We start from the raw sequence: 14,163 nt of genomic DNA, 5'->3' as shown, positions 1-14,163 counted from the left end.
TCTGGAAGCCCTCTATTGGCCCTCCTCTCTCTCCTCCTTGCCCCACCAACCACCTTCCCTTCTTCTCTCACTCTCCCTCCCATCATCCTCTCCCTCCCATCCTCCTCTCTCCCATCCTCCTCTCCCTCCCATCCTCCTCTCTCCCATCCTCCTCTCCCTCCCATCTTCCTCCCTCCATCCCCCTCTCCCCTCCTCCCTCCTATCATCCTCTCTCCCTACATCCTCCTCTCTCCCTACATCTTCTCTCCCTCCATCCCATCCTCCTTTCTAACCTCCTCTCTCCACCCCCTCCTCTCCTGCCACCTCAGTATCACCATAAGCCACAAGACTGACAGACAGTCAGAGGGTAGGTCATGTGCCTGCATGATGCCATTCTATAAAAACAGGAGGAGCAGACCATTCTCAGATGACTCAATCTGGAGAAATATCTGTCTGTCTGTCCCATCTTCAGCAGAGCAAGGGACCGCAGGGGCTTTAGTCAGGAAGACCTCCCCGATGCTACTGAAGGTGGGGAGGGAGGAGGGGATGAGAGGAGAGGATGAGGTGGGAGAGAGGGGGGGGGGGGGGTGAGGTGGGAGAGAGAGAGGGAGGGGAGGGAGGAGGGGATGAGGTGGGAGAGAGAGGGAGGGGAGGGAGGACGGGATGAGGTGGGAGAGAGAGGGAGGGGAGGGAGTAGTAGGCAGGACTGTCTACAGCTAAATACAATGACTAATATATATTATTGTTCTCTCATATCCTGTGTGTGTGTGTGTGTGTGTGTGTGTGTGTGTGTGTGTGTGTGTGTGTGTGTGTGTGTGTGTGTGTGTGTGTGTGTGTGTGTGTGTGTGTGTGTTTAGATGTGGGAGGAAGCCATCGTACTAGGAAAGGAGCTGGCAGACCAGTATGAGAATGAGATGTTTGACTTTGAGCAGCTCAGTGCCTCCTTGGTAAGTTCATTCTAATCACATGGTATATTCTACCTGTATAGACACTGTCCTCTTGTTGTAGGAGACGTGGTATATTCTACTGGTATAGAAACTGTCATCTTGTTGTAGGAGACATGGTATATTCTACTGGTATAGAAACTGTCATCTTGTTGTAGGAGACATGGTATATTCTACTGGTATAGAAACTGTCATCTTGTTGTAGGAGACGTGGTATATTCTACTGGTATAGAAACTGTCATCTTGTTGTAGGAGACGTGGTATATTCTACTGGTATAGAAACTGTCCTCTTGTTGTAGGAGACGTGGTATATTCTACTGGTATATAAACTGTCATCTTGTTGTAGGAGACGTGGTATATTCTACTGGTATAGAAACAGACCTCTTGTTGTAGGAGACGTGGTATATTCTACTGGTATAGAAACTGTCATCTTGTTGTAGGAGACATGGTATATTCTACTGGTATAGAAACTGTCATCTTGTTGTAGGAGACGTGATATATTCTAATAGTATAGAAACTGTCATCTTGTTGTAGGAGACATGGTATATTCTACTGGTATAGAAACTGTCATCTTGTTGTAGGAGACGTGATATATTCTAATAGTATAGAAACTGTCATCTTGTTGTAGGAGACATGGTATATTCTACTGGTATAGAAACTGTCATCTTGTTGTAGGAGACATGGTATATTCTACTGGTATAGAAACTGTCATCTTGTTGTAGGAGACGTGGTATATTCTACTGGTATAGAAACTGTCATCTTGTTGTAGGAGACGTGGTATATTCTACTGGTATAGAAACTGTCCTCTTGTTGTAGGAGACGTGGTATATTCTACTGGTATAGAAACTGTCATCTTGTTGTAGGAGACGTGGTATATTCTACTGGTATAGAAACAGACCTCTTGTTGTAGGAGACGTGGTATATTCTACTGGTATAGAAACTGTCATCTTGTTGTAGGAGACATGGTATATTCTACTGGTATAGAAACTGTCATCTTGTTGTAGGAGACGTGATATATTCTAATAGTATAGAAACTGTCATCTTGTTGTAGGAGACATGGTATATTCTACTGGTATAGAAACTGTCATCTTGTTGTAGGAGACGTGATATATTCTAATAGTATAGAAACTGTCATCTTGTTGTAGGAGACATGGTATATTCTACTGGTATAGAAACTGTCATCTTGTTGTAGGAGACGTGATATATTCTAATAGTATAGAAACTGTCATCTTCTTGTAGGAGACATGGTATAGAAACTGGTATAGAAACTGTCATCTTGTTGTAGGAGACGTAGTATATTCTACTGGTATAGAAACGGTCATCTTGTTGTAGGAGACATGGTATATTCTACTGGTATAGAAACTGTCATCTTGTTGTAGGAGACGTGGTATATTCTACTGGTATAGAAACTGTCATCTTGTTGTAGGAGACGTGGTATATTCTACCTGTATATAAACTGTCATCTTGTTGTAGGAGACGTGATATATTCTACTGGTATAGAAACTGTCATCTTGTTGTAGGAGACGTGGTATATTCTACTGGTATAGAAACTGTCCTCTTGTTGTAGGAGACGTGATATATTCTACTGGTATAGAAACTGTCATCTTGTTGTAGGAGACGTGGTATATTCTACTGGTATAGAAACTGTCATCTTGTTGTAAGAAACTGTCATCTTGTTTTAGGAGACGTGGTATATTCTACTGGTATAGAAACAGTCATCTTGTTGTAGGAGACGTGGTATATTCTACTGGTATAGAAACTGTCATCTTGTTGTAGGAGACGTGGTATATTCTACCTGTATATAAACTGTCATCTTGTTGTAGGAGACATGATATATTCTACTGGTATAGAAACTGTCATCTTGTTGTAAGAAACAGTCATCTTGTTGTAGGAGACGTGGTATATTCTACTGGTATAGAAACTGTCATCTTGTTGTAGGAGACGTGGTATATTCTACTGGTATAGAAACTGTCATCTTGTTGTAGGAGACATGGTATATTCTACTGGTATAGAAACTGTCATCTTGTTTTAAGAAACTGTCATCTTGTTGTAGGAGACGTGGTATATTCTACTGGTATAGAGACTGTCATCTTGTTGTAGGAGACATGGTATATTCTACTGATATATAGAAACTGTCATCTTGTTGTAGGAGACGTGGTATATTCTACTGGTATAGAAACAGTCCTCTTGTTGTAGGAGACGTGGTATATTCTACTGGTATAGAAACTGTCATCTTGTTGTAGGAGACATGGTATATTCTACTGGTATAGAAACTGTCATCTTGTTGTAGGAGACGTGATATATTCTACTGGTATAGAAACTGTCATCTTGTTGTAGGAGACTTGATATATTCTACTGGTATAGAAACTGTCATCTTGTTGTAGGAGACGTGGTATATTCTACTGGTATAGAAACTGTCCTCTTGTTGTAGGAGACGTGGTATATTCTACTGGTATAGAAACTGTCATCTTGTTGTAGGAGACGTGGTATATTCTACTGGTATAGAAACTGTCATCTTGTTGTAGGAGACATGGTATATTCTACTGGTATAGAAACTGTCATCTTGTTGTAGGAGACGTGGTATATTCTACTGGTATAGAAACGGTCATCTTGTTGTAGGAGACGTGGTATATTCTACTGGTATAGAAACGGTCCTCTTGTTGTAAGAAACTGTCATCTTGTTGTAAGAGACGTGGTATATTCTACTGGTATAGAAACGGTCATCTTGTTGTAAGAAACTGTCATCTTGTTGTAAGAGACGTGGTATATTCTACTGGTATAGAAACTGTCATCTTGTTGTAGGAGACATGGTATATTCTACTGGTATAGAAACAGTCATCTTGTTGTAGGAGACGTGGTATATTCTACTGGTATAGAAACTGTCATCTTGTTGTAAGAAACTGTCATCTTGTTGTAGGAGACGTGGTATATTCTACTGGTATAGAAACTGTCATCTTGTTGTAGGAGACGTGGTATATTCTACTGGTATAGAAACAGTCATCTTGTTGTAGGAGACGTGGTATATTCTACTGGTATAGAAACTGTCATCTTGTTGTAAGAAACTGTCATCTTGTTGTAGGAGACGTGGTATATTCTACTGGTATAGAAACTGTCATCTTGTTGTAGGAGACGTGGTATATTCTACTGGTATAGAAACAGTCATCTTGTTGTAGGAGACGTGGTATATTCTACTGGTATATAAACTGTCATCTTGTTGTAGGAGACGTGGTATATTCTACTGGTATAGAAACAGTCATCTTGTTGTAGGAGACGTGGTATATTCTACTGGTATAGAAACTGTCATCTTGTTGTAGGAGACGTGGTATATTCTACTGGTATAGAAACAGTCATCTTGTTGTAGGAGACGTGGTATATTCTACTGGTATAGAAACTGTCCTCTTGTTGTAGGAGACGTGGTATATTCTACTGGTATAGAAACTGTCCTCTTGTTGTAGGAGACGTGGTATATTCTACTGGTATAGAAACTGTCATGTTCCTGTTACAGAGAAAGCAGGCTCAGTTCTACGAGAACATTGTGAAGGTGATCCGACCCAAGCCAGACTACTTTGCTGTGGGATACTACGGAGTGGGCTTCCCTTCCTTCCTCAGGGTAAGTAGTACCTGGGTCCTACACACACACACAGGCTCAGCAACGCACACACACACAGTCCATAGTTCAACAGTCAATACATTACCTCAGCCAGAAGAATCCCCTGCCCCAGCCGTCAATACATTACCTTAGCCAGTAGAGTCCCCTGCTTCAACAGTCAATACATTACCTCAGCCAGTAGAATCCCCTGCCCCAGCCGTCAATACATTACCTTAGCCAGTAGAGTCCCCTGTTCAACAGTCAATACATTACCTCAGCCAGTAGAGTCCCCTGCCCCAGCCTTCAATACATTATCTCAGCCAGTAGCGTCCCCTGCCCCAGCCGTCAATACATTACCTCAGCCAGTAGAGTCCCCTGTCTCGGCGAGTAGAGTCCCCTGCCTCGGCCAGTAGAGTCCCCTGCCTCGGCCAGTAGAGTCCCCTGCCTCGGCCAGTAGAGTCCCCTGCCTCGGCCAGTAGAGTCCCCTGCCTCGGCCAGTAGAGTCCCCTGCCTCGGCCAGTAGAGTCCCCTGCCTCATATTCAAACCTTTAGTCTCACCAGACCTACACACACTCTCTCTGGACACCCCCCCTCTCTATCTCTTTCACTCCCCCTCTCTCTCTCGCTCTCTCATATTCAAACCTCTCACTCTGTGGTGTTATATTTTGTTTTTTCTTCCTGAATTTCAAGAAGACGTTTGAGTGTTGGACTGGTGGAGAGGGAGGGGAGGGGAGGAGGAGAGGGAGAGAGAGAGAGAGAGAGAGAGAGAGACTTCCAACAGACTGTAAGGCTGCACTCTGAGAGAGAGAAAGACGTGGAGAGAGGATATTATATTTGGACTGTGAGAATGTTCTGTTAAATAGAAGTGTGTAATCACGCTACATAGCAGTGAGCTGGAGTCTCTTACGCTTCTGTTAATAGACGAGGGTTTTCCCATCAAGCCTTCCCCTCAGAGGGTGACCTCTCCTCTCCTCTCCTCTCTCTCTCTCTCTCTCTCTCTCTCTCTCTCTCTCTCTCTCTCTCTCTCCCCCTCTCCCTCTCCCTCTACCTCTCTCTCTCCTCTCTCTCCCTCTCCCTCTCCCTCTCCCTCTCCCTCTCTCTCTCTCCTCTCTCTCTCTCTCTCTCCTCTCTCTCTCTCTCTCTCTCTCTCTCTCTCTCTCTCTCTCTCTGTCTCTCTCTCTCTCTCTCTCTCTCTGTCTCTCTCTCTCTCTCTCTCCTCTCTCTCTCTCTCTCTCTCTCTCTCTCTCTCTGTCTCTCTCTCTCTTTCTCTCTCTCTCTCTGTCTCTCTCTCTCTCTCTCTCTGTCTCTCTCTCTCTCTCTCTCTCTCCCTCTCTCTCTCTCTCTCCATATTTATTACTCTTCCTGGGGTTTATTATGGATCCCCATTAGTTCCTGCCAAGGCAGCAGCTACTCTTCCTGGGGTTTATTATGGATCCCCATTAGTTCCTGCCAAGGCAGCAGCTACTCTTCCTGGGGTTTATTATGGATCCCCATTAGTTCCTGTCAAGGCAGCAGCTACTCTTCCCCATTAGTTCCTGCCAAGGCAGCAGCTACTCTTCCTGGGGTTTATTATGGATCCCCATTAGTTCCTGCCAAGGCAGCAGCTACTCTTCCTGGGGTTTATTATGGATCCCCATTAGTTCCTGCCAAGGCAGCAGCTACTCTTCCTGGGGTTTATTATGGATCCCCATTAGTTCCTGCCAAGGCAGCAGCTACTCTTCCTGGGGTTTATTATGGATCCCCATTAGTTCCTGCCAAGGCAGCAGCTACTCTCTGGAGTTTATTATGGATCCCCATTAGTTCCTGCCAAGGCAGCAGCTACTCTTCCTGGGGTTTATTATGGATCCCCATTGGTTCCTGCCAAGGCAGCAGCTACTCTTCCTGGGGTTTATTAAGGATCCCCTTTAGTTCCTATCAAGGCAGCAGCTACTCTTCCTGGGGTTTATTATGGATCCCCATTGGTTCCTTCCAAGGCAGCAGCTACTCTCCCTGGGGTTTATTAGGGATCCCCTTTAGTTCCTATCAAGGCAGCAGCTACTCTTCCTGGGGTTTATTATGGATCCCAATTGGTTCCTGCCAAGGCAGCAGCTACTCTCCCTGGGGTTTATTATGGATCCCCATTGGTTCCTGCCAAGGCAGCAGCTACTCTTCCTGGGGTTTATTATGGATCTCCATTAGTTCCTGTCAAGGCAGCAGCTACTCTTCCTGGGGTTTATTATGGATCCCCATTAGTTCCTGCCAAGGCAGCAGCTACTCTTCCTGGGGTTTATTATGGATCCCCATTAGTTCCTGCCAAGGCAGCAGCTACTCTTCCTGGGGTTTATTATGGATCCCCATTAGTTCCTGCCAAGGCAGCAGCTACTCTTCCTGGGGTTTATTATGGATCCCCATTAGTTCCTGCCAAGGCAGCAGCTACTCTTCCTGGGGTTTATTATGGATCCCCATTAGTTCCTGCCAAGGCAGCAGCTACTCTCTGGAGTTTATTATGGATCCCCATTAGTTCCTGCCAAGGCAGCAGCTACTCTTCCTGGGGTTTATTATGGATCCCCATTCGTTCCTGCCAAGGCAGCAGCTACTCTTCCTGGGGTTTATTATGGATCCCCATTCGTTCCTGCCAAGGCAGCAGCTACTCTTCCTGGGGTTTATTATGGATCCCCATTGGTTCCTTCCAAGGCAGCAGCTACTCTCCCTGGGGTTTATTAGGGATCCCCTTTAGTTCCTGCCAAGGCAGCAGCTACTCTCCCTGGGGTTTATTATGGATCCCCATTGGTTCCTGCCAAGGCAGCAGCTACTCTTCCTGGGGTTTATTATGGATCTCCATTAGTTCCTGTCAAGGCAGCAGCTACTCTTCCTGGGGTTTATTATGGATCCCCATTAGTTCCTGTCAAGGCAGCAGCTACTCTTCCTGGGGTTTATTATGGATCCCCATTAGTTCCTGCCAAGGCAGCAGCTACTCTTCCTGGGGTTTATTATGGATCCCCATTAGTTCCTGCCAAGGCAGCAGCTACTCTTCCTGGGGTTTATTATGGATCCCCATTAGTTCCTGCCAAGGCAGCAGCTACTCTTCCTGGAGTTTATTATGGATCCCCATTAGTTCCTGCCAAGGCAGCAGCTACTCTTCCTGGGGTTTATTATGGATCCCCATTAGTTCCTGCCAAGGCAGCAGCTACTCTTCCTGGGGTTTATTAAGGATCCCCATTAGTTCCTGCCTAGGCAGCAGCTACTCTTCCTGGGGTTTATTATGGATCCCCATTTAGTTCCTGCTAAGGTAGCAGCTACTCCTCCTGAGGTTTATTAAGGATCCCCATTAGTTCCTGCCAAGGCAGCAGCTACTCTTCCTGGGGTTTATTATGGATCCCCATTCGTTCCTGCCAAGGCAGCAGCTACTCTTCCTGGGGTTTATTAGGGATCCCCTTTAGCTCCTATCAAGGCAGCAGCTACTCTTCCTGGGGTTTATTAAGGATCCCCTTTAGTTCCTATCAAGGCAGCAGCTACTCTTCCTGGGGTTTATTATGGATCCCCATAGGTTCCTTCCAAGGCAGCAGCTACTCTCCCTGGGGTTTATTAGGGATCCCCTTTAGTTCCTATCAAGGCAGCAGCTACTCTTCCTGGGGTTTATTATGGATCCCAATTGGTTCCTGCCAAGGCAGCAGCTACTCTCCCTGGGGTTTATTATGGATCCCCATTGGTTCCTGCCAAGGCAGCAGCTACTCTTCCTGGGGTTTATTATGGATCTCCATTAGTTCCTGTCAAGGCAGCAGCTACTCTTCCTGGGGTTTATTTTGGATCCCCATTAGTTCCTGTCAAGGCAGCAGCTACTCTTCCTGGGGTTTATTATGGATCCCCATTAGTTCCTAGCTACTTGTTGTGTCAGAGGGTCAGCCTCTCACATCGTGTTACTGTCTGACCTAAACCTTCAGCTGGTTTTATTTGTTGTTATCTGCCCGCTGTCTTCTGCCATGTGGTGAACAAATGATTGGTCTTCAGTCAACGAAAGTGTATTTTATTCTCACATCCGTACCTGGTCAAGTTACCATGTCAGTGTCCATGTAAATGGAAGGTGGAAAGAGTTGGGGCTATTGATCAGCGTCTGGGTCACTGGTGCCTGGGTCACTGGTGTCTGGGTCACTGGTGTCTGGGTCACTGGGTCTGGGTCACTGGTGTCTGGGTCACTGGGTCTGGGTCACTGGTGTCTGGGTCTCTGGGTCACTGGTGTCTGTGTCACTGGTGTCTGGGTCACTGGGTCACTGGTGTCTGGGTCTCTGGGTCTGGGTAACTGGTGTCTGGGTCTCTGGGTCACTGGTGTCTGGGTCACTGGTGTCTGGGTCACTGGCGTCTGGGTCACTGGGTCTGGGTCACTGGTGTCTGGGTCACTGGTGTCTGGGTCACTGGTGTCTGGGTCTCTGGGTCACTGGTGTCTGGGTCACTGCGTCTGGGTCACTGGTGTCTGGGTCACTGGTGTCTGGGTCACTGGTGTCTGGGTCTGGGTCACTGGGTCTGGGTCACTGGTGCCTGGGTCACTGGTGTCTGGGTCACTGGTGTCTGGGTCACTGGTGTCTGGGTCTCTGGGTCACTGGTGTCTGGGTCACTGGGTCTGGGTCACTGGTGTCTGGGTCTCTGGGTCACTGGTGTCTGGGTAACTGGTGTCTGGGTCACTGGTGTCTGGGTCACTGGTGCCTGGGTCACTGGGTCTGGGTCACTGGTGTCTTGGTCACTGGTGCCTGGGTCACTGGTGTCTGGTTCACTGGTGTCCAGGTCACTGGGTCTGGGTCACTGGGTCTGGGTCACTGGTGTCTGGGTCACTGGGTCACTGGTGTCTGGGTCACTGGGTCTGGGTCACTGGGGTCTGGGTTCGTGGTGTCTGGGTCACTGGTGTCTGGGTCACTGGTGTCTGGGTCACTGGTATCTGGGTCACTGGTGTCTGGGTCACTGGTGTCTGGGTCACTGTGTCTGGGTGTCTAGGTCACTGGGTATGGGTCACTGGGGGCTGGTGGTTTCTCCACGGTGTTAACGGAGGAAAGTTGTGTCACTGTGACCGACTGTCTCCTGTTCAACATGTTCCTGATTCTCTCACTTTTCCCAAGGCGTGTAATTGATTTCGGTCGTATTCGAGCTCTCCCGCACGGGAGAGACTTCACTGTTTTGTCACGACGTCGTCCTCTTTCCAGAACATCTGTAAAGACGCTCCTTTAAGGAAGAGGCCTCGTCTGATCATTCCATTAGGGCTGTTGAAGACCGTGTTCACAAGGCTCCCCTCTAACCCCTTCCTCCTCTAGCAGGGCACAGCATCCATTACAGATTGAACAGCCAGGTGCTGCCTTTGTCTGTCTGGCTGTCTAAAATACCTTTATAGACTGGGTCCATCTATACACAGTCCTCTCTTTGATTCTGTTATCAGCTTTCTGGGGGACAGAGAGAGTGATGTGTGTCTGAAGGACAGAGAGAGTGATGTGTGTCAGGTTGACAGAGAGAGTCATGTGTGTCTGGTTGACAGAGAGAGTCATATGTGTCTGGTTGACAGAGAGAGTGATGTGTGTCTGGTTGACAGAGAGAGTGATGTGTGTCTGGGGGACAGAGAGAGTGATGTGTGTCTGGTTGACAGAGAGAGTGATGTGTGTCTGGGGGACAGAGAGAGAGTGATGTGTGTCTAGGGGACAGAGAGAGTGATGTGTGTCTGGGGGACAGAGAGAGTGATGTGTGTCTGGAGGACAGAGAGAGTGATGTGTGTCTGGGGGACAGAGAGACTGATGTGTGTCTGGGGGACAGAGAGAGTGATGTGTGTCTGAAGGACAGAGAGAGTGATGTGTGTCTGGTGGACAGAGAGAGTGATGTGTGTCTGGAGGACGGAGAGAGTGATGTGTGTCCGGAGGACAGAGAGAGTGATGTGTGCCTGGAGGACAGAGAGAGTGATGTGTGTCTGGGGGACAGAGAGAGTGATGTGTGTCTGAAGGACAGAGAGAGTGATGTGTGTCTGGTTGACAGAGAGAGTGATGTGTGTCTGGTTGACATAGAGAGTGATGTGTGTCTGGTTGACAGAGAGAGTGATGTGTGTCTGAAGGACAGAGAGAGTGATGTGTGTCTGGGGGACAGAGAGAGTGATGTGTGTCTGGGGGACAGAGATAGTGATGTGTGTCTGTTAGGAGGACAGAGAGAGTGATGTGTGTCTGGAGGACAGAGAGAGTGATATGTGTCTGGAGGACAGAAAGAGTGATGTGTGTCTGGGGGACAGAGAGAGTGATGTGTGTCTGGGGGACAGAGTGAGTGATGTGTGTCTGGGGTAGGTTGTCTATGACCAGCACCTGTCTACTGTAGACTACCTCATAGACTTCTCTACAGCCGGTCTACTGTAGACTACCTTCTTGGAGCTAAAGATGCTTTACTTCCTGTTAGAGAAAGGGGGGGAAGTCGTAAGAAATAAATGACTTCTCATATCTAATTCAGTGAGATGAAAACCTCAGCGTATTAGTATCAGCCCAGAAGTTATCATTACTGATCAGATACTGGAACAAAGACTGTGTCCCAAATGGAAGCCTATTCACTATATAGTGCACTTATTTTTGACCAGAACCCAATGGGCTTATTCAAAAGTAGTGCATTATATATAGGGAAACAGGCTGTGATTTGGGACACGGGAATATGCTGTGCAGTTTTTAAAGGGGACAATGTTCTTCCCCCCACGAATAAAATTGCAATTTACCACGGAGCATTAATCTTGTAAGGGCTGGAGAGAGTGTTTTTACCTTAATAGCTGCACAACAACATTAACTAAACTAGATTATTATTGCCAGCTAAAGTGGGTTAGTGTTTTGTGCCCTGGCCTCTACTGATCTCCAGTAAATCACTGATGTTCTGCACCAGATAGCCGTTACCCCTCTCACTGTCCTATTGGATTAGGGATGATAGTCTTTATCCCTCTCACTGTCGTCCTATTGGATTAGGGATGATAGTCTTTATCCCTCTCACTGTCCTATTGGACTAGGGATGATAGTCTTTATCCCTCTCAATGTCGTCCTATTGGATTAGGGATGATAGTCTGTATCCCTCACTGTCCTATTGGACTAGGGATGATAGTCTTTATCCCTCTCACTGTCGTCCTATTGGACTAGGGATGATAGTCTTTGCCCCTGGTTAGAGGCAGTTAAATAAAGGTTAAATAGAAAAATATGTATAAATAGTGGACCAGAGCCTTCAAAAGTAGTGCACTACTTATGACCAGAGCCTTCAAAAGTAGTGCACTACTTATGACCAGAGCCTTCAAAAGTAGTGCACTACTTATAACCAGAACCTTCAAAAGTAGTGCACTACTTATAACCAGAACCTTCAAAAGTAGTGCACTACTTATAACCAGAGCCTTCAAAAGTAGTGCACTACTTATAACCAGAGCCTTCAAAAGTAGTGCCCTACTTATAACCAGAGCCTTCAAAAGTAGTGCACTACTTATAACCAGAACCTTCAAAAGTAGTGCACTACTTATAACCAGAACCTTCAAAAGTAGTGCACTACTTATAACCAGAGCCTTCAAAAGTAGTGCACTACTTATAACCAGAACCTTCAAAAGTAGTGCACTACTTATAACCAGAACCTTCAAAAGTAGTGCACTACTTATAACCAGAGCCTTCAGAAGTAGTGCACTACTTATAACCAGAGCCTTCAGAAGTAGTGCACTACTTATAACCAGAGCCTTCAGAAGTAGTGCACTACTTATAACCAGAGCCTTCAGAAGTAGTGCACTACATAGGGGAAAGGGTGAAATGTGGAATGCTTTTGAGTGTGAAGAAGTGTGGACTTCATTCAGAATCCATATTATATTAAATTATAAAATAACGAACACTTAATGTAATATCAATCCTGGGCTCTCTGCACGAGTCGTTAGGGAAGTAGTCATCGGAGGCTAATTGAGATACATTGTGTTTGCAGTGTTTTTTAGTGTCTTCTTCATGTTACTGTTTTGTATGTCAGTATCTCCCTGCCTCTGGGGGGAGAAAAATCTATTATATTAAAAATATCATTGCATCCAATGAAGGCACTTTGCTTCTCTCCTTCCTTAAGAACACGTTGTAAACATTGCTGCTTAATTCAGCTGATTATGATGTATTTGTATCTAATGTGGAAGGCATTAGGATATTCTCTTATTAAAAAAAAAACTGAACACATGGGAAAAGCGGCATTTCTGGGAAATCGTCATTGGCTTTGATACTCTGATTGGTTAGAGATGAACCAATCGCTGATTAATGGATCAGGAGAAAGGACTTCTGGGAAGGCAGTCTTACTGAATGGATCAGGAGAAAGGACTTCTGGGAAGGCAGTCTGACTGAATGGATCAGGAGAAAGGACTTCTGGGAAGGCAGTCTGACTGAATGGATCAGGAGAAAGGACTTCTGGGAAGGCAGTCTGACTGAATGGATCAGGAGAAAGGACTTCTGGGAAGGCAGACTGACTGAATGGACCAACAGAAAGGACTTCTGGGAAGGCAGTCTGACTGAATGTATCAACAGAAAGGACTTCTGGGAAGGCAGTCTGACTGAATGGATCAACAGACAGGACTTCTGGGAAGGCAGTCTGACTGAATGTATCAACAGAAAGGACTTCTGGGAAGGCAGTCTGACTGAATGGATCAACAGACAGGACTTCTGGGAAGGCAGTCTGACTGAATGTATCAACAGAAAGGACTTCTGGGAAGGCAGTCTGACTGAATGTATCAACAGAAAGGACTTCTGGGAAGGCAGTCTGACTGAATGGATCAACAGACAGGACTTCTGGGAAGGCAGTCTGACTGAATGTATCAACAGAAAGGACTTCTGGGAAGGCAGTCTGACTGAATGGATCAACAGACAGGACTTCTGGGAAGGCAGTCTGACTGAATGTATCAACAGAAAGGACTTCTGGGAAGGCAGTCTGACTGAATGTATCAACAGAAAGGACTTCTGGGAGGCAGTCTGACTGAATGGATCAGGAGAAAGGACTTCTGGGAAGGCAGTCTGACTGAATGGACCAACAGAAAGGACTTCTGGGAAGGCAAACTGAATGTATCTAGCGATCGGTAGAGCAGGGGTATTAAATTAAGTACTTAATTCCTCCGTCTTTCTCTGACTTGTGTTCCGTCTGTTCCTGTAAAGCTGCGGTGTTTCTGTTTATCTCAGCGGAAGTGTTCAGGCTTTCCAAAAATTGTCTGAAAATATTTATCAAACTGTGTTCCAGCACTTTAAAATATAAGCTGTCACGTTCTATCGCACCGAGTTCTCTCAGACGTACAGTGGGTTCTGTCCCAAACAGTACCGTATTCCCTATAGAGGGCACTCATTTTGAACAGGTTCCATAGGGCTCTAGTCGAAAGTAGTGCACTACGTAGGGAATAGGCTGCCATTTGGGACACTGGAAAAGCCTCTGAGTTTACTGACTGGGACAAACAAACAAAGTTTCCTCATCTCATACATTGTCAGGTATGTTTTGTCCTCTCCCCTTCAAACAGTGTGTTAGTTTCTACACACTCCTGTGACCTTAAGATGACGGCCTTGTCAGCGTGAGCACCGATTTAGCCTTGTCGTGTCCTTTACATTCTTGGCTCATTGACTTTCATGGGTCATTGCTAAGATCATGGTTGATTGAAATGGTTGATTGATATGGTTGATTGATATGGTTGATTGGTATGGT

At 46.1% G+C, this 14,163-nt stretch overlaps 1 protein-coding gene across 5 annotated transcripts in view; it reads left to right on the top strand.

Moving 5' to 3' along the window:
- Positions 1-14,163, top strand: part of LOC110514830 (dedicator of cytokinesis protein 1) — a 611,880-nt gene that overhangs the window by 492,022 nt on the left and 105,695 nt on the right. For all 5 annotated transcript variants that reach the window (XM_090217799.1, XM_090217795.1, XM_090217797.1 and 2 more), the window contains exons 39-40: positions 837-926; positions 4,429-4,533. In XM_090217799.1, coding sequence (XP_090073925.1) covers positions 837-926; positions 4,429-4,533 — 195 coding nt within the window. The remainder of the gene's footprint in view (positions 1-836; positions 927-4,428; positions 4,534-14,163) is intronic.

The sequence above is a fragment of the Oncorhynchus mykiss genome, chromosome 23, assembly GCF_057628025.1.
Source record: "Oncorhynchus mykiss isolate SJ-2025 chromosome 23, ASM5762802v1, whole genome shotgun sequence".
NCBI classification, from domain to species: Eukaryota; Metazoa; Chordata; class Actinopteri; order Salmoniformes; family Salmonidae; genus Oncorhynchus; species Oncorhynchus mykiss.
Note: the sequence above shows the minus strand (reverse complement) of the source record. Positions and strands in the feature narration are given on the sequence as shown.